The sequence below is a fragment of the Onychomys torridus genome, chromosome 4 (assembly GCF_903995425.1).
Source record: "Onychomys torridus chromosome 4, mOncTor1.1, whole genome shotgun sequence".
Lineage (NCBI taxonomy): Eukaryota > Metazoa > Chordata > Mammalia > Rodentia > Cricetidae > Onychomys > Onychomys torridus.
The window spans coordinates 91,292,420-91,314,177 of record NC_050446.1 but is presented as its reverse complement, the minus strand read 5'-3'; the positions used below and the strand labels follow the sequence as shown (position 1 = coordinate 91,314,177).

Below are 21,758 nucleotides of genomic sequence, written 5' to 3'. Positions count from 1 at the left end.
CCCTGCTACACTTAATAATTAAATTGTAATTTGAAAATAGCAACACACATGTGTTCTATATGAAGTATGAGGTTTACAGGTAGAACATGTAAGAATTCAGGAATTAACAGGGAAAGAGACCAGTATGGATTAAAAGTTCTAGTAAGACTCCATGAAGGAAACAAAGAATAAACTATTTGTTAAATTATAAATAGGGGAACATTATAAAGAAGGAAGTATGAGGGAAACTTCTTGACTTAATATAATGACCTCAAGTTAAAAAGTACGTAGTCTTAATGGCCAAAGCTCTGGGGTAATGAATTTGCCTAGCACATACAAAGCCCTGGTTTCATGTAATAGTTATTTTATTTTATTCTAGGAATAGACTTTAAAAAGTAAAAACGTCCATTTTCTCTTATTATCCCTATTTTATTATCTCAAAATCACATATACACACCCCATATAAACACATACACATTCTGCAACTATCCAAGTTAATGGATCAATAATACAGATACAGTTCTCTCATGTGACCTGTAAGTAAAGAGACAAATGGACAATACTGCTCTTATACTCATTTAACAAAGGTGTTAAAATATACACTGCAATTAAGTGCTGCTTTTGAAAACGCTGGAAATGCATGCTATTTCTATTATCTTTAGGATAATTTATCAGCTCAAAAGCCAGAAGATACTTTTTCAAAAGGATTCTACTCATAATGGCAACAAAATAGTACAAAGGAGTGAATCTGACATACAATCCCTTTTCTTGAAGAAAATATAAAGTTAAGAGAAACAGAGAAAGAACTATATTGAAGGATGTACCATCTTCACGAAGGACACCAAAGCCTCCCTAAGCTAATGCACTGATTCAAAACAACTCAAATATAAAACACAAAAAGCTTTCTTTTTTAATCAAATTTAAACTGAACAAGCTGCTAAGTTAGGACACTTGCTGAACATTAACATTTCTTACAGAGATGGAATCTAAAGATGACAATGTGGTACAGGAACAGACAAAATGTTAACAGATCTCATCAGAAACACTAGAAACTGACCCATACATACAGGTAAACTTGGTATGTGACACTCAGGACACTATGAACCAGCAGCAAAAACTCTGATACAGGGACTTTTTGTATGTAACACACAGCACTGTGCACCAATAGGGGAAGCTCTAATAAATCAGTTCTATGCAGGAAATAAAAACAACTGGAGCTCCACTACAGAAGAAAACATGTCGAGCTGTGTTAAGGACAAAAGTCACAAAACTTTCACAACAGGGAGAAAAATGGCAAGGTAAGTACAGAGAGGAATTTACTAATTAACACCAGCAAATACACATAGACACACACACACACACACACACACACACACACACACACACACACGACAGGAACCACAGATAAACCTCAAAAAGGACTAGCATTCAGAGCATGCAGCAAAATAACATTTAGTTTACTACTCAATATGAGGTTTGAAATGACAGCATGTTCTTAAATAATTTATCAACAATAACAGCTATTTCCAATTACTGGAATTTGTATTGATCAATATACACTCCCTGTGCACAAAGCATACATTACTTATGTAGTCTAACTTGCAGCTTCTTAAACTGAGTGACCTCATGAAGTCACATATTTAAATGTGGGATTTGAAATAATAAATATAAAAAGGTAACAGCTGGAGGTTTCTGAGGATACAACCAGACCAAAAAAAAAATTAATTCAAAATCAAACATCATCAATCTGAGGCGATTCTGTCAGCACTTGCCCATGTTACCACTTCACCGCAGCCCTGAGTCTAAACACACACAAGGCAACATTGCATGGTACACGTCTTCAGGTCATGCCTAGGAACACTGTTTGAAACACTCTGCCTTAGATCGAAGACTACTGTTATGAATGGCAGTCTCCTTACTATATTCATAAAAGGCTTCCTGCACTTACAGAATCGTAACTGTTTAATTGTAAAATGGGCTTTATTATTTTCCTGCTGCCATCCCTCAGCATGTATCAGCACTCTATCTTTATTTAGACTGTACTGTTAACAGTATTTTATTTCAAAAGTTGCTGACTTACAAGTTTCGTTTTAAAAAGTCAAATTTTGGTAAAGGATTGATTAGGAGATTTACCTGCAAATTTCTGAAATGGCTCTAAACATATACCTGCTATTTTGTATTTGTGAGAAGTGGCATTCTCAGCATTGACAGTAATAAATCAAAATGTTGATCAATTCAGAATTTTTTTTTAAAGACACACAATGTTTTGCAGTATTAAATACTGCACCTGAGGCAGGGTTTAATTTTTAATTTTATGTTTCTAAGTGTTTTGTCTATACATTTGTTTATGCATCATGTATGTGCCTGGTGCCTGTAGAGCTAGAACGGGGCATTGGATTCCCTGGAATTGGAGTTACAGTTGTGGGTCCCCATATGGGTTCTGGGAAGAAGACTGGGGTCCACTGGAAGAGCAACCAATGCTCTTCACCACAGATCACTAGTTTATTTATGTAAAAATCTTATTAGTGCACACGCTGCATTCGTCTCTGGTAAATTTAAATGTTACCAAGGAGCTGTTTACAAGTCAATTTACAAGTTATCACTTGTATACCTATTTTATATCCATCCATACTTATGGTCACACAAACATTTCTTATGCAAAGGAGGGTTGCTAGAGGGGAATGTATAAGAAAGGCTGGACCAATTTGTCACAGAGTCCAACATAAAAAATGCACCTATGCACTCCCTAAGAAACTCATACATGCAAATAGCTGGAGAACAGAATTATCAAGCCTGGCAGAAAAAAAGGACCAAGTGTAGAGATCCAGAAAAGCAGAACACTAAGCACATAAAAACCAAAGAAACAGAGGTAAAGGTAAGAGGCAGGCTGGGATGCTTCTGGGTTGTGTGGTGGCTTCCTGGGTGCTCCGACATTTCACAAACCCCTGATCATGACTTCAACTCATAAACATTATCTTGTTCATGGTAAAAAACAAACAAACAAACAAACAAAACACCCAGCTATAATGACTTTCATGCCAGTTGGTTGAACTAAGCCTTAACTGAGTATTATCATTTTCAAACAATGTACTTATCTACACAAACCATTTAAGCAGCCCATGGAACACTAATGGAGCCAAAGACAAACAATGACATCGTCTGCAAGCATTTCTGGAGGGAAGACTCAAAGCTAGCACTGGGGACACTTTCCCACAGACCTCCTTTCTGCAGATCTCCTGGGCATACGCTTTGTCCACCTCTGTTTCAGACCTTTTTAAGGACATGTGCACAGGGAATCCCCTGAAAGATAAGATGCTCTCTCTCTGAAGGCAGCATTGTTTAGTGCCCAAAGAAAGGAAGACATAAGTAAAACAGTCAGGCTGGTTACAGTCTTGACTTCCTGAAGTCTAAGGTTCTGTTTTAATTTTTAGCATTTCATATAAATTCCTAGATATATTTAGATTATTTTCTTTTCTTCTCCTTCCAACTTCTTCTGTGTCCTCTGCTACTCCCTCTCAAATTCATGGTCTCTTATTCCTTAATTGTTATTGTTAAATAATACACATAAATTTAGAAATACAACCAGCTGAGTCCCTTTGATATTTCTCATGTGTTTGGGATTAGCTCAGCAGGGGCTTGTTCCCGAATTCTCCTTCTCTCTGTAGCCATTAACTACCTATAGCTCTTCATCGAGGAGTGAGTCCTTGTGAGAACTCCCCTATGCTGGCATGCCAACTGGTGTTCAGTTTTCAGGTCTTGCTTAGGCAGCCATATTGTTGAGATTTCACAGCTGCAGCTTCTCTCTCATATAGAGAAGACACTATAGTTCTCACAGCAGTTGTCCTAGTTTTCTGGCTCTTTAATCTTTCTTCCATGTTCCCCAAGCCTTATATCTGTGGGCATAAGAGTAAGTGTTTAAAATACAGTCAGAAATTAAACTGGTTTAGAAAAGTGGCAGTAGGGGGTTCTCCTCTAGGGCCTGTGACCTTTACCAGCCACAGAGAGTTGGCCAAATCCCCTCCTACTCAGTGGACCCAATGTCCAACTACACGACTGTTGGTTACTCACTGAATACAAGCACCACTGTTGCATCTTTCAGAATATTAACATCATCCCATCATGGGGGTATCACAACTGGGTATGTCTACTGATTACTTTTCTCCCTTGGCAGCTTGCATAGCTCCTTCAAATACTATGAGAACTAGTCCTTATAGCTCTAAGATCTATAATGCAAGCCTACTTTGTATATCTTGAGCAAACACCAACCTGATGTTTTAGGAAACAAGGACACCAACATGAAAATGAAGGTCATGCTATTACATTATATTGAGAAATAAGGCTCTTTGTGTCTTACCACACAATCTTGTGTCTTCTGGAGGAATTTATAAACATGGCAGCTAAATTTGGTAGCTATAAGTAAGGTTAACATTCTAGACTTTATAGTTCAACAGGGCAACTGTCCAGTCCTTTTGAAAAGGTAGCTTCTCTGTTGTAGAAAAGGATCTGTCATTAAGATAACTCTGAAGCAAACAACTAAACATTCAAGCAAAAAGTTTTTAGTGGAAGCCCAGATCATGAACTACTTACTGCATGTAGAGTATGTGCTAAGATGATAAGATACTGGTTATATAATCCTCTTGGATTCTGATTTTTTATGTATAATTTCCTCAAACTGAAGTATTTAAATCTTAGAAAAGGGACTTTAATGTAGTTATTTTGAAAAACACAATGAGGTTTCTGCTCTGCAAACTATGGGTTGGATTCTGTACTGTGGGAAATTCTCCATGATGCCTTTCAGATTATATCCAAATACAAATGGTATGGAATCCTAACACCATTGTGCTGAACACAAGAATGTTTTACTCTTGGTAAGTATGAAAGCACCATCATTTGTGGTGATACTGTGTCCCCCAATATATTGTGCACCCTAATAAACATATCTGGGGTCAGAGAACAGAACAGCCACTAGATAGACATAGAGGCCAGAAAATGGTGGCACACATACCTTTAATCCTAGCATTCTAGAGGTAGAGATCCATCCAGATCTCTGTGAGTTCAAAGCCAAAGTGAAAACAGGTAAGCATGGTGACACAAGCCTTTAGTCCCAAGAAGTGATGGCAGGAAGCAGAAAGGTATATAAGGCATGAAAACCAGGAACTAGAATCTGTTAAGCTTTTAGGCTTTTGAACAGCATTTCATCTGAGATCCATTCGGATGAGGACACAAAGGCTTCCAGTTTGAGGAAACCAGATCCGCTGAGGAATTGGTAAGGTGAGGTTAGCTGTGGCTGGTTCTGTTTCTCTGATCTTTTAGCATTCACCCCAATACCTGACTCCAGGTTTGTTTTTATTAAGACCTTTTACGATTCGTGCTACCATCATCAAACACATAATTTTGTATATTAACCCCGCAACAAATAAATGTATAGCTTTAAAGGAAACAAACCCATCACATTTAATTCCTGCTAACTGAGACAGTTACTATATAGCTCTGTCTCTAATCTTGGAGATCAGGACACATTTGAATTAGAAGAGACTAGGAATAATGTTTTCTTTATTTAACAAAATACTTTCCCCAAGTGCTTTACATATCACATTTTATCACTGTAGTTTCCTAACTCCTGGAGGCAGATTCCAGTACTACCCAATTTATAGACCAAAAAAAAAAAAAAAAAAAAAAAAACCCTAAACTATGGAGATGTTATAAGGCATGTACCTAACAAAGGACTTGGTTCTAAAATAATGCAAAGAATATCCCTGCAATTCAGTAAGAAGAGGCCAGGCAACTCAATGAGATGTGCAAGACTTTTTAGGTTCTTTATAAGAGAATTCCACAGGAAAACAGCTGCTCAATATACTAGCAATCGGGGAAATAAAACTTAAAATCACAATAAAATACTATTTATTTAAACCTAGTGACTACTTCAGTATAAAAGAAAGGTAGAGTAACACCAAGTGTCCCAGGAAATGTCAACTACCTGTTGGAATGCAAATGGGACAATGACTTCGAATTGTTGTTTTTGAGTAAAATTGACAATCCATATAAATGTTCTGTGTTTTGTCTCTGGTGTTTGTATAACCCAATATACAACTGTGTACCCAGGTTTGTGAAAAACACACCAGATTTTACAGTTTGAACATTCAATAATCTGGTGCCAGTTCTCTGCTTTTTTCCCTTTGTTTTTAATATGTTGTGGTTTTCTTGCAGATTATATACACCTTTGCTCATGGTGTTCTCTGTAATGGAGACTGCATGTCTCTTCTTGAAATCAAATGTGGAATTTCTAGCTTCCTTTATGTAACGGTTATTTGGAGATAGGCCTTTGGCTGATAGTTAGGTCATGAGAACAGAGCTCCTGATCTGACAGAATTAGTGTCCTTGTTAGAGCCACATCTGTCTTTATTTCTATCATTCCCAACCAACTAGGGACATGGCAAGAAGGCAGCAGTTGGCCAGCTAGGAAAAAAGGCCCTTACCACAGCCACTCCGTCTCCCTGTCACCTCGGCATTCTAACTGCTAGAGCTGTAGGATAAAAGAGACAAACAAAAACCTTGCTGTTTGAGTTACCCAGTTCATGTTGTAGCACAACAGCCTGAACTACGCTACTCCCTCTTCTCTGTCTGCAGCACTCACCTTCACATCCTGATGCCCTTTTACAGAGCAGTACATCAACCTATCTGTGGCCATACCACCCTGAATGCACCCAATCTCGTCTGACTAACATTAAGTATAAATCAATATTCTTTCTGGGTTTTGTTTATTTTTAACCTGGTAAAGAACAAAGGGTCTTGGTGCTCTTCTGTGGCACACCAGTTTATATATGCTATACATACGAATAGTACACATTTTCTCACCTGGCTGCCTTGCAAGTAGACTCTTCTGGCATTCAGATCTTCAAAGGGTAAAGGTCTTATGTCTGAGCTTCTGTAAGGCTCACTGGTAACAACTGTCTCTTGCTGGAAAAGGTGATCTTTCACTAGGGAACGAGAAGCGTCCTCTTCAGTGGTCTAATGGGAATAACATCAACAAAGAAAGACACTTCAGCACAATTAGTAAGTCTATGTCATTACCACTGCTATGAAAGGCAATTCCCTGAACTCAAAAGTACACAATCAGAATGCCATGCCAAAACAAGAGGAAATTTAGAACACTTAAACTTCTTATTAAAAATAACTAAGAAATGAAAGGCTACTGTTCCATAGAGATACAATGATAAAGCCTTTAATTACATTGAAAGAAATACAAATACATAGGTGATGAAGAAATTAGGAAGTAAATACAACAATTTACAAATTAAAAATATAAAGCACACAGTAAAAACTATACTGATGATACAGTGAACAGAAACATGAACAACAGTGGTCCATGACCATGCTGAACTTGCTAATGACTTGAACGTTTCATTAGTCACCATAGACTTAAGTGAGGAAATATACTTGACTAGTGATGGTCACTTAAGACATTATTTCAAAATATCACAAACAGAAATGTCTATAATAAAATGTTACATAAAGTAAATGTTACGTAAGTGAAAAGTAGCAACTATAAGACAAAGTCCTAGGTGTTTCCTTTTCAGTGTAGATTATATCATTTGCCATTAATGTGTAATTATTTGAGAAGAGATTTTGACAGTCAAGTAGAAATGGCTGAGTATTTTCAGACTCAAATTATCCTAAAATAATCTGAAATAATCACTATAGTTTTAGCAAATTTAAAGGTTCAAGATGTATATTTTGTTTCTTAAATAAGTTTTGAAGAGTTTGCTAATGATACTTCTAAAATAAACAAGTAAATTATATAAACTGACTAGGATCTTTTAAGTTTATAAATAAAACTTTATTTTTTTGCTCTAGAACCACAGTCTCCAGCTATTTAATTTTTCCAGAATACAATTTTCTAAATTACAAAATAACTGTAACATCTAGTAAAACCGTTTATGTAAAAGCAGCCATTACACCAGGAATCAAGCAGTTAAAGTTTAAAATATACATGAGGACCCAACTGCCAAGTAACGCCAACTATGTCAAAACCAGTTAATTCAAATAAAACAAACAAAACAAACAAAACAAAAAAGGGCAGTTTTAAATAATTCCTTAATGGTAAAAAACAAACAAACAAACAAACAAACAAACAAACCAAAAAAAACCCAAAAATGCAGTTTTAAAATGAATTAAAAAATTCCTTAATAAAAAACAAAACAAAAAACAAAACAAAACAGTTAAGTCACATTGTGACCTAATTCTCCTAACAGTTGTCCCAAACTATTATGACAGTTAATGCTAAATTATTGAAAGGAAGCTGGCTAAACACTGTTAGTCAGCAAACATTTTCTGTTAAAATACATTTGAAAATTGGGAAGAGCAAAAAAGAGAAAAAGAAAGAAACTTGTTTACCTGCTGGAGACTTTAAAAAACAAACTACCCAGCTACCCACAAACTGAATATAAAACAATGTAAAACACAAATGTCTAAGAAAAAGGACCTTGGAGGCTTTGATTCGCTCATTAAAATATTATACAAAATTTAAATGATCAGCCAAATTTTTACTATAAATTTGGTACAGTATCAACTTTAGAGCTGGTTGGGATACTTACAAGATAAAAATTTTAATAAGCATGAATTACAGCAACAAAAATAATTAAAGGTGATTATATGTTTAAGATAACTTCTTTGATTGTGTTATCTTTTACTAAAGTATAGCCTAATTGAGAAGTCATTTAGGAATTCTAAATTAAAGCTGGACATGTAGCTCAGGGTACCAGGACTTGCTTAGCATGAGCAATGCCCTGGATTCCATCCGCAGCAGAGCAAGGAAGCAACAAAACTTTTTGTTCAAAACAATAAGCCTTACTTATGTATCTGAACAAACACAAAACGGTTCTAGAGCCCAGTGCTGACTTGGCTAGAATTCTATACTTCCGTGAGTTGAGTGACAACTGATGAATTTTTAAGTATACCCTTAAATGAGTCTCAGCCAGCAAAACAACTAAAGCATCATTTGGACACGAGAAATGACCAAACAAGTGTTTGAAAAGTGCTATGCACACAATGTATAATGAAACACATATTACTTATATATTATGAAAATATAACACTTTAGACAATCCCGAACCAGGAGAAAGGTTTGATTATTTTTATGTTGTTAATTCTTTTTTAAGATATTAGGTTTATGCTTTTCTCTTTACTTTTGATAAAGAATCTTAATATTTTAAAGTATAATACAAATACACTCTACCAGTGAACCAGTCACTTTTTAAAAACCATAATGTATCTTTTCCCTTTCACCTGATACAATGAACTGCAATATTCTACACCCTTGCCTGAGATTTCCAGATTGATGCAGAGTAACTCTCTATGTCCATAAAATGACTCTGTAAACATGTGAGCCTTTCCAGCCACTTTCCAATCTATTTCCTCTTCTCAATACCCACTGTCTGACTGAAAGCCCCATTATACTTCTTGCTTATCTCATTTTAGTGTGATTCAAACTGATCTTTTCAGACTTTGGCCCATCATTTTCCATGAAGATTTTTTGATTTCTTTTTTCTTTTTTTATACTCAAAGTCCTATTAAGAGTCCCAACTACCAAGGCTGTAAGAGACTGGGCAGAACCTCCGGAATATCCTCCTAAGGTAATTAACTACACAGTCCACAGGAATGCACTGGGAAAGTTTAATAAAGTTCAATTTTATCTTACAAGCAAAGAAATGCACTACATTGCACTTGCTCAAGAATTTTATTTTATTTTTTTATTATTTTTTTGTTTTGTTTTTCAAGACAGGGTTTCCCTGTGTAGCTTTGCGCCTTTCCTGGAACTCGCTTTGGATACCAGGTTGGCCTTGAACTCACAGAGATCTGCCTGCCTCTGCCTCCCAAGTGCTGGGATTAAAGTGCATCACAGCCACCACCGCCCGGCTCAAGAATTTCATTTTTGAAGTTATCACAAATTACATTTTTGAAAAATGTGTGGCTAGATGATATTCAACAAAACCTTAATTATTAAATATATATACATATTTTATATATATATATATATTGAGAGAGAGACACACACACACACAGAGTAGTTAAAAACTGTATGCTCAGATTTTGTCATCTTATAAATTCCAAAAACTTCCATAATTCTGTTGTCCTAACATCATAACACACATTTCTGTATAATGTTTCTAGTGCCAGTTCATTTTAGAATTGACCACAATCAACTATTCTGTTTAAGAGATCTCCTCAGGTACATTTTTGCTTAAGAATAAACTAAGTCCCCTCATATACACCTTTGACTTTGAAGACAGGATCTCACTAAATATGTAGCCTTGGCTGCTCTGGGACTTATGTCATTCAGACTGGCCTTGAATTTACATAGATCTGTCAGTCTCTTGCTCTCTAGGGCTCAGATTAAAGGTGTAGGCTTTAATGTTTCTCATGCTTCCCTTAACTTTTTAATTCTGTACTTTTCTGAGAGTTTTGTCTAGAAACATCACTAATATATAATATTCTACTTAAGCAACCTCAATGAAATAATTGTGATCAAACAGTAAGAAAGGAACATAATAATGTCAAGACATATCTGGCAAAAATAATTATAGAAAAATTGGTCCATGTGCTGGCTTAGATAACAGAAGAGCATTCCAATGAAAAATTCATTTGGCTTAAAGGAACTTTTAAGTTTGTAGAGATTCTTTACTGTAGATATAGTTTTGAGACAGTAAGTAGTAGTTAGACAGTTCTTGCTAACTATATAAATCTTCATATAACCTGTTTTGTAAACCTATTTCTAGGATTCTAGCCCAAGACAACACTTTAGGAACGTGAGCAGAAATGTATGTGAAGAGTGGATAATCAAACTCAACCTAAGAAGCGTCAGAAACCTTCAGGGCCATGTGACAATGTGTCTAAAAGTGATGGTGTGTGCACGACACGAATACACTTCAGGAGAGAGCTAGGGCCATCCACTCACCTTACTCTCAGAAACAGAGCCTTACTAAAAGTAAAGCCTTTCAAACTCAGCATGTCAACAATTTGTCTCTTGCAGTCTGAAATCTATTTTTGGACCAACAAACGTTAATTGAAAGCTTTTAAATCATTTTGGCTATGGCATCTCATTTTACAAAATGATTAAACTGAGTGCTTCTCAATAGTGAAAAGAAGATGTGAGAACATTTAAGTTCTGACCAGCTGGTTTTTCTTTATGCCCTGAAGCATGACACCTAAGATCTTTTCTTTGTACAGTCTCAAGTATGTTATGAGGTATATTTTGTGGTTATATCAATAAACATTATCTTTTTAAGATATGTTCTTCTTGGGAGAAGTGCTGCCTTCTCTGATTGGAAAGACATTAAAAATGACACTGAGACAAATATAAACTGGAATTAATAAACAAAATAACCCCCACAAAATTTTAATTGCTTTATAGGAATAGTCTAAGAAAAGAAACCAAATAAAAGAACACAGTGGTTAAGGATTTTTAGTCACAACTTTAAACTTAACATTTTTCTTAAAAAATCCTTTCTTAAGTATGTTTGTGGTCAAGGCTGCAATACACACCAGAAGTAAAACATGACCAAGAGAGGACATTACACCAAAATGGGCTGGACCTGTTCTGGAACTAGTCAAAGGCAGTTCTCACGGCAGGTGATAAAGACACTGAAGCGCTGAGAACAGGAAGGTGCTCTGCCACCAAACCATCGTCTATCTAACCATTATGGCAAGGAATGTGGTCTTAGTATCTGTTGGATAAACTAATGAATATTGAAAATGGAGATTCCTGCTCTGACATTTAATCTTTTCAAGATATTAATTTAAATTTGACTTTTTTTACTTCCACTAAGCTGAAAAAATTAAAAAAACAGGTCATATTCTAGCTGTCATTACAAATAACTGTCATAAAACAACTTGTAAAAAGGTAAGTAATGCATGGGTCAATGAAATGGCTCGATCGGTAAAAGCATTTTGCCTCCAAGGCTGATGACTTGAGTTCAACCCCTAGAACCCACATGGTGGAAGAACCGACTGACTCTCAAAACTTGTTCTCTGATTTCTACAAGTGTACTGTGGCACATGTTCCCTATCACATACACACACATGCATCCCCCGACCCCCAACCATTATTCTCCACAACTCTGGCATATTATCACTAGATAAACTATACACCATTAAGGTTAATTAAGTTGTTGGGGTTTTATTTGTTTTTTGTTTTTCAAGTTTCAAACCTGAACAAACTCTCAGAACAGTGTTTTCTTGGGGGGGGGGGGGATAACGACTGGTTCAGAGTACTGGTACTTTCACTCTTCCAGAGGACTTGGTGGGAGGAGGGGTTGGGGAGGACACATCCTATTCCAAGCACATACGTGGAGGCTTATGACCACCTGTGACTTCAGTTCCAAGGGATCTGATTCCTTCTTCTGGACTCCTCTGGCACTGCATGCATGTGGTGTGCACACAAACACCCATACACATAAGATACAAATAAGGACCCTCTTTTGCTGTAGAATAGTCCCTTTGTAAAGTGTGAAGATCTGTTGCTGTGACTGGTTTAATATACAAGCTGACTGGCCAATATCTGAGCAGAATAAGGTTAGGCAGGAAAGCCAAACTGAGAATGCTGGAAAGAAGGGTGGAGTCAGGAGTCATCAGCCAGATGCAGAATGAGTTGGACACACAAAATGGGATAGAAGTAAAAACCTTGAGCCTCAGGGCAGCACACAGATTAATAGAAACAGACGAAGGTATAAGAGGTAGTTAGTAACAAGCCTGTGCTATTGGCCAATCATTTACAATTAATACAAGTCTCTATGTTGGTTACCTGGGAGCAGGTGGTTCAGGGCAGGAAAACTCCACCTACACTTTTTCTACTCATCTTAAAGAAGTTAGCTTCTCTGCTCACACACTGTTTGCTGTATAAGACATCTCCACAAAACTCAACAGCTTAAAACAATTTTCATAACATAAATTAAGTCAGAAATTTGGGAACAGCATAGATGTACAAAAGTAAACAATCTCTACCATTAAGCCAAATTTCTCATTGGAATGTTCTTTTGTTGTAAAAGTCCCATTTAAATCAATACACAACAAGTAAAGGAGATTTCCCTCAGTGTGTGAGGCCTTATCAACATAGATGATGGCCTGAAGAGAAAGGACTAGGGGTCTGGAAAGCCAGTTCAGTGCTGCAGCAGGAATTTGACCAAGTTCCAGCATGCTAGTGTGACCACTTGATAGATTTTAGACTTCCAACCTCTACAACTTCATGAGTCAATTCCTTACAAAAACAAACCTCTAGGCAGTGGTTCCATTGATCAGGACGACTAGGTAAATACAGAATTTGTGAAATTTGTGAGTTACTCACATGAATTCTACTGACTTCCTAAAGATGTTTATGTTTTATAACTCTTTTCAAGCCAAACTACTTACTTGTGAATCATTTTCTCCTCCTTCAGCCTCATTTTTTGATGCTGGGCACCCTAAAAAAAGAGGTCAAAGTTAATTAAGCATAGCATTTACATATATTTTGTCTTAGATTTTAGTATTAATGGTTGACTATGTCATTATAAAGATCAAAGATTGATTTCTGGGTTGCTTGGCAACAGATTCAAACACCACACTTGTAGTTGTTCCTGTTAGAATAATTAAAGTGACTGCTTCTATCATCTCTTGGCAAATTTCCACTTTCTTTCAAAGCTAAGCAGACTAGTTGTGTTCTATTTCTCTGGTTGTTTAAGTGATGTCAAAATGTGACTAATTCAGTATTTCTAAATTGTGTGATCCAGCAAACACATTCAAAAATCAAGATTTCAGTTGCTCAAGTTAAAAAAAGAAGTCAGTCTTGACTTATTATGGGCAGTTAAGGCTCCACTGACTGACTTGTCATACCTATGTCTGCATAAGCTTTTATGGTGTTGAGTGTCCTTAGTTACAATAAATTAACGTAAAATGATATGTAGTAGAAGAGTATACTGCATTTATGTTATGACACATAGCTAGCATGAAACAGGCATGAGATGAAACATAGCCCTGGTAAAAAGTAGTTTATTCTTTGGGATAAAAAAAAAAAAAAGTGACAGAAACTTACTAAGTTCAGAGAACTTTGATGATGATGATGATATTCAACGTTTAACAAGACAGGCTGAATACAGCAATAGTAACCTGCTTAGGCAAGTATGCATTTCCTCCTTAAACATAAACTGGCACAATAATGTGAACCTGATTTACTCCATCTGAGAAAAAGGAGTATTCTCTTATAAGTGTATTAGTACAGGCTTAAAAAAAATCAATTCTAAATTTAAAATATATGACTTTAAATTTTAATAGTTATAAATAATGATCTTCTCTTTAAAATACTTGTTTTATAAATCTTAGCTAAACAATTAGATTCAACTGGGGAGCTTTAGAAAATATGCCAAAATCAACCAGCTTCACACACTATCAAAAGATACTCAGTACTAAGCATTTTCAAGCTCATATCCAGTTTTCCCATGAGTAGTTTATTTCTTCATATTTTTCTAAAATACCCCTGTACTTCTCTATTTTCTGTCCGCTTGCTTTTTCAGATACAGTCTCATAACTCAGGAAGATCTTGAGCTCTCAACCCCCCTGCCTTAGTTCCTGAGCACAGGACTAATGGGCATGTTTGACCACACTGAGGGTTATTACAGTTTGATTCAGTTACTCTTAGCAAGTTTGTTTCTATTATTGAAGACCTTTTCCTTCTCCATTAGGAGAAAAAAAAAGTGGTTATTCTCTCCTATGGGAAGAGATGGGTTTAAATGCAGTTTCTTTCTGTTTAAGTAAACACACACCAGAACTATTAGAAAATAAATTCTCCATTTAAAATTTCCATGTTTGGGGCTAATCAGCATTTAACAGACTGGTAATATATTAAAGGGGATAGATGGGATTGCAGTCCCTGCCAAATCTCAACAAAATCACAGTTTTATAACTGAGTATCTAGAGTCTCCATATGTTTGAGTATGTACCAGGTTTCTTTATATCTCATTAAAGAGAAAAGAGTGTAATGGACCACGACACACACTGTTGACAGGCTCTTCACACTACAACGTTCAACTGCTATCGACTTCAACTTGCTTGACAAACATAAAGGAAGCCAAGCAGCCTTCTCACTGCTCACTACTCTCTTTACTCACTGTGTCCTTCAAAGTGTGGTCACAGAACACAAAAGCTTACTTGATTAAAGGACAGCAATTACTTTAGGTCAATGTTACAGAAAATATCTACTATACCTATATAATGTGTAAACATTCAGAAAATAGCAACCACAACAAAAGCCCTACCTTGAGAAATATCCTCTATAGCTCTTCGAATGCCTCGATCAAAAGCCCTGGCATCAGCAGGACTCTGAAAGGTAAGGCCGAACTTCTTTTCATCGATCTTCCAGTGGTGAAATGTGGGAGTGACCTTATTATAAATGAGGTCTTTTTTAAGCATACATTCCAAAACCACCTGCCAAAAGTCGGGTGCCAAAGTTAATGAGCACACAAAATCCATCTTCAGTAGCTATTGCATAAACACCGAGGACTAGAACTATGATGAGTATTTTTAAATAGACTGAGATATTGAATGTAATCTTCACAAAGTCAACTTAATAAAGGGACTAAGAGGATTAAAAAGATCATACAAGTTGTAAACAGAATGTGACTATGCTATCATTTAAAAGAATAAACACAGTGCTGCATACAAAATTTCCAGAAGAATATACTTAAAATTGTTTTTGAGAAAGCCTGGGAAATAGATCCAACAAAAATGGTAATGACAATTTAACTTTTGAAATCACTCTCCCCTTTGTTCCTTGTGCTTCTGGGTATGTAACAAGTGTTCCACTATTAATTACATCTTCCAGCCATTCCTTTGCTAAATTTTTTAAGAGACCCATTACAGAAGCAGATCAAATACCTATTTGCCATTTTAGTAGCTTGGTTATAAAACTTTTCTCCCCCTCTTTGAGACAAGGTCTCACTAAGTATGTCTGACTGGCCTGAAACTTCCTAGGTAGAACAGGCTGGCCTCAAACTCAGACTGCCTCTGCCTCCCAAGTGTTGAGATTAAAGGTTGTGTACCACCATGCCTGGCTCTAGCTTCCTCATTTTGAAAATACAGTAACAGTATTAAATACATCTTATAATTAGTGAATGAAAGTTTCGTGTAATTTGTGGGACAATACAGCTTTGTTTCTTCGTGTTTTATTTTTTCTGAAATGGTTTCTGGGAAGTAACAACAATAGGTAAAATGCCTTTCTCCCTTTTACTTAGGTTATCTATTTTTAACATTCTCTCTATAATTCTAATGTATACACTTTTTATTTTATTTCATTTCTGTTTGTCTATTTTTTTAGTGCTAGGAATTGTATTTAGGGCCTCACACATGCTGGCAAGTGATCTACCACTGAGCTACATTCCTAGCCCAACATTTTTGTTTATTTTATTCTGAACTGCAAGGAGGTAATTATTTGATGTCCCTTTAATTGCTCTTTAATCTTGGGTGCCTTTCTTAAGACAAGACTGTTCTTGTATGTAACACAGTGACCAACGTTAACATGGAGACAACACTTTAACTTAAGTTCATATTCTAATTTTGTCTGATAATAACATTTTAAAAACTTCCAATACAGGATCCATTCTAGGATCACACATTATCTTAGGTCTTTAATATGGGGGCCACTCTCAGCCTTTGTCTACCATAATATCCACAGAGTACTTTCTATCACATTAGCTATAATTATTACTACACAAAAGAAAAATTACACATCTTAGTTATTTTAAGATTACTCTATAAGGCCAAAAGAAAGCAATCAAAAGTCACCTAAATAACACTCAGATCATAAATCCTACTTTATTTCTTCACACTAGTCATAATGACTTCAAAGCACCTTGTTTCCTAGTCTGCTCATTCCTGGCACTCCTAAGACTAGGAATGCCACAAGAACAAAAATTTGGACTCAGCTTTTTGCCAAATTTCTGACCTCAGAGCAACATGTGATATGCATATATACACACCCATTATATGTTAAAAAACAGTGGTGAGATCTGAGCATCTTCTCACCACTGCCCTCTATTCCAGCTATCTCCTTCATTGGCATGCCTTTTCCACACACTGCTAACAATCTCCTTATACAGGGTAACTACTCTGCATGTGAAGTATTTTCTTTCTTTCTTTTTTTTAAATAAAAAGCATACTTTGTTTCAACGTTTACAGTCTTCCCAAAGCTAGGATCAAAACCAAAATCCTAATCATGGCTCCTTACAACCCAGAGATGGTTCTACTCCATCCCCCTCATTTCCTACCCTCTTCTTTGCTCCCTTTACTCATCTGACAATGACTCTGGAGAGACATGCGCAGAGACAGTGTGGTACAGGTCACTTTCTTTGCCTATACTTTATTAATACTTCCTACTTTAAGATCTCAATTCACAGCCAGGAAGTGGTGGTCCACACCTTTAAATAAGTTCAAGGCCCTGGTCTACAAAGTGAGTTCCAGGACAACCAGGGCTACACAGAGCTGTCTTGAACCCTCCCCCCCCCCCCCCCCCCCCCCCCCGCCACTCCAAATCTCAATTCACACATGCATTCATGAGAAAAGCCCTTCCTGACCCCTAGACAAGATACAGTCTGATAAAGTCTCTGACACTGTAATTTCAAACTGGTTATTTTTTACCACCTCCTTCACTGAGTCTATAAACTGGATGCTGTATTTGGCTATCACTATATCCCCCAATCTTTACAACACAGAAGCAACCTTATATATATAACAAACATCCTTCCTCAGAAAACTACACATGTGCATAGTTTCTTCAAAAAATTTGTAGGCTTCATGTGTTTTCCAGATCTCCACACACTAATTTAGGTTATACCAGGCTACAATTGACTTTTACAGGTTCTGTAGAGTCCAGTGGATAAACATTTTGGAATTTTGGAAAGCATTACTAAATCAGTATTCCATGCTGATTTACTATTTCTATACAACTATTTTTCAGAAACAGAAGTAGAAAAAGAGCCAAATTAAATTCTAGAACTCAAGAAGTAAATACTGTATTGGTGTTAATCACTACAATACTTGTACTGTAACTCATTCATGTAGGAAATGGAGTATTTTAGAAAATGTTAAACTGGATTGTTTGAAAACAGGAAGAATAAAAAAGTTTGCTTCTAGTTACTATGTAACATGTCACCAAATCTTAATTTTAATGCCTGAAAATATTACTGAATTAGCTCATTGGATTTTCTAAAATTAGTACTACTGTCCAACTGTTTCTTCTTAGGTAAAATCTCAATGTGATCTACACTACTGTCCACCACCAGTTCCCAAATGCTGTCTTCTCAGAGATACACACACACACACACACACACACACACAGAGAGAGAGAGAGAAAACAAGTTTTAAAGATGAACCTGAAAGAATACTGAAGAATGAAAAGAATAATGATGCAGTTTTTGGATATACATGAATGCTTATAGAGGAGAGTCTACCCAGAGTTGTGTAAACATGGAGTTCATGCAATACACCAACAAGTACAAGGGCAACATACTAATTAATTATGAACCAGAACTCAATTTGTTTTTACCTACATACTAGGAATTTACTTGCTGATACTACACAATACATTCAATGTAGCAGAAAGCTTCTCTTTAGGAAAGGGCTATTATGGTGGTAGCTACTGAGGGTTTAAGAGGAGTCAGTAGAACAGAAAGACAAGTTAGCTATTTATTATTACTAATCCCCAACAAAAACCTTTGTAGATAATCTTTAGCATATGCCCCTGAAGATGTGTTGTATCAAACAACAGTTACATAAATCTCAGATTCCATGTCTGAGTTAAGTAATTTCTTTCCCATTTAAGTCACACAAATTACAAAGCTCTTTCACATTTGACTGAAAGCAACATTAACTGAGGGAGACAAGGGTGGAGGAAGGGAATAGCAGGGAGGAACTATAATTATTGGAGCTTCTTTATAGGAGAAGACCCTGCATACAGGAAATGAGTAATTCCAAGTCCTATTAAAACTATTCTAAATGCAACTGCCAGACATCATAAAAACATGTTTTAAAACCATAAATAGTTTGGTTTGCTTATTTCGCCATCCATAAATGCAGTTATAGCTTGAAATGCAAGGCCAGGAGCTGGATTTGTGGGCAAAAGTGTTTGTGGTACAAGTGTAAGGACCCGAATAGACTATCTCCAGAACCCATGTAAAGACGAGCATGGCAGTGCACATCTGCAATCCCAGTGTACCTACTGTGAGTTAGGAAACAGGCAGAGAGTCCCTGGAAGTTCTCAGGCCTGCAAGATTGACATATTCAAAGACAAAACTATGAAGACAAATAAGGTGGAAGGCAAAAAGAATGTTGTCTGACCTCAAGTATGTATCGGGATGTGTATACGTACACACACACAGAGAAAGAGAGACAAAGAGAGAGAGACAAAGATTGTATGCTTCAAATGTATCTCTACCTAATTTCATAACTCAAATTCTTTTCCAGGACTTAGTTTAGGAAATGGGTGAATTTCGTCAGGTCCCCTTGATAACCTTAATTAATGAGTTAGTGAGACAGTAACACACACAAAAATACAAATACACACACACACAAACACACACACACACACACACACACACACACACACACACACACACACACAAATAGCCTCATCCTCATTTCTACCCCAAAGAAAAGCTTATATTAAGGTAATAAAATATAAAAAGCTATTGTATATATTAACACAATATTAAATCAATAAAAATAATTATAGAGAATACTTTCCTAAAATATTTTGGCAAGAATAACCCCCTAATTTGTGACTGATCCATTTAGAATATGGCTGTTAGCAAAGATCAAATTAAAGAGCCATGTTTTAAAAATTACATTACTATTGCTTTTTACTCAATCATTAACAAGTATACTTCTGTTAGAAAGTAAAAATGTATTATTCCTATTCTGTTAAGGTTAAATAGATGTTAATTATAAAAACTATATAAAACTCTGGTATTGTGGAATATTAGTTGAAGATGTGTTGTTTATGCTGTGGAATATCTGTTTAATGATGCAAAGATGTATTGCATTCTTTTATGCTGCATTTGTTTAACTCTGTAAAGCTGTGTTACTTTGTTTGTCTAAAACACCTGACTGGTCTCATATGAGCTGAATGGCCAATAGCAAGGCAGGAGAGAGGAATAGATGGGGGTGGCATGCAGAGAGAATAAATAGAGGGAGAAGATTAAGAGGGAAGAGAGAAGGAGAAGAGAGGAGGATGCCAGGAGCCAGCCACACAGCCAGCTGCGGAGCAAGAAAAAAAAAGTATATAGAATAGAGAAAGGTAAAAGCTCAGAGGCAAAAGGTAGATGCAATAATTTAAGAAAAGCTTGACAAAACAAGCCAAGGCTAGACACTCATAAATAAGAATAAGTCTCCGTGTATTTATTTGGGAGCTGGGTGGTGGGTCCCCAAAGAGCAAAGTGTAAAAAAAAATCAACTACAGGGCTGGAGAGATGGCTCAGAGGTTAAGATCACTGACTGCTCGTCCAGAGGTCCTGAGTTCAATTTCCAGCAACCACATGGTGGCTCACAACCATATGTAATGAGATCTCGTGCCCTCTTCTGGCCTGCAGCCATACGTGCTGTATACACAATAAATAAATAAATCTAAAAAAAAAAAAAAAAATCAACTACACTCAGGAATTTAAAAAATCCTGCTATTATCAATTTATTAAAATCCAATATTAAAGGAAAAGAGGAAAAATGGGGTCTCTGTGCTATTAAGTAAAGTTAAAGAAAAGAAGAGATGGATGGTATATTAGCTAATTTTCTCACTGCTCTGACAAAATACATGAGAAAGATAAATGAAGTCTAAGGAGGTAAGGCATATCATGGCAGGAAAAACACGGTGACAGCAGCTTGAGGCGGCTGGTCACTCAGCCACAGTCAGGAGGGAATAAGACGACTACCTGAGCTGTTTGGTCCCTTTGTACTCAGCCTGGGTCCCTAGCCCACAGGTCCCTAGCTCCACATTCTGGGTCTATCTTTCCTTCCTCCTCAGTTAAACCTCTGTAGAAACACTCTAGAGGTCCAGAAGTGTGTGTCTTCAGTGATTCCAAATCCAGTTAGGTTGACAAAGATGATTATTCATCACACAAGTTAATGAGCATGGATATTTTTAGTAAAGTGTCCAAAATAACAATATTGAGTTATGAAAAACAGAACAGAAACATAGCACACTCCCAAAGCATGATGAAAGATGGTGAAAAAGAAATTTGGTACAGTAACTTGTCAGGTCTGTGGGCCTTGCACCCAAGAGCAGCGGGATCCCATTCCATGTCTACCACGTACTGTCCAGCTTACTGTCAAGAATTAACTGAGGTAACACATAAAGTATTCAGAGTGGTATTAATTGTCAACTTTATAGAATTTGGATTCACATGGGAGATGGACCCTGAGCAGGCTGGTGGAGAGTTATCTTCATTACATTAATTGAGTGAGAAGATCTATCCTAATTGTAGATGGGGCCATGCCCTGGGCAAGGGATCTTGAACTGTATAAAATGGAGAAAGGAGCAGAGAACTAGAAGGCATTCACTGATCTTTGCTTCTTCAATTGTGAGAAAACAGATTTAAAGTTGGAAGGGTAAAGCTGATTTGGACAAGACCATTAAATTTCATCTGCCACCCACATGCTAGAAACAAATGCATGAAAGATGGTCTTTAAGGTGTGTAACATTTAAATGTTTATCCACGGTATAAAATGTATCTTGATAAAAGAATCACAGACTGCATTCTCTAGGATAA

The 21,758-nt window shown here is 36.4% G+C and overlaps 1 protein-coding gene across 1 annotated transcript in view; it reads right to left on the bottom strand.

Moving 5' to 3' along the window:
* Spred1 (sprouty related EVH1 domain containing 1) overlaps positions 1-21,758 on the bottom strand; it is a 76,326-nt gene that overhangs the window by 8,026 nt on the left and 46,542 nt on the right. Inside the window, exons 3-5 of the mRNA XM_036184529.1 lie at positions 15,261-15,429; positions 13,384-13,433; positions 6,835-6,987 (exon numbers count right to left, since the gene is read on the bottom strand). Of these exons, the coding sequence (XP_036040422.1) occupies positions 6,835-6,987; positions 13,384-13,433; positions 15,261-15,429 (372 nt within the window). The remainder of the gene's footprint in view (positions 1-6,834; positions 6,988-13,383; positions 13,434-15,260; positions 15,430-21,758) is intronic.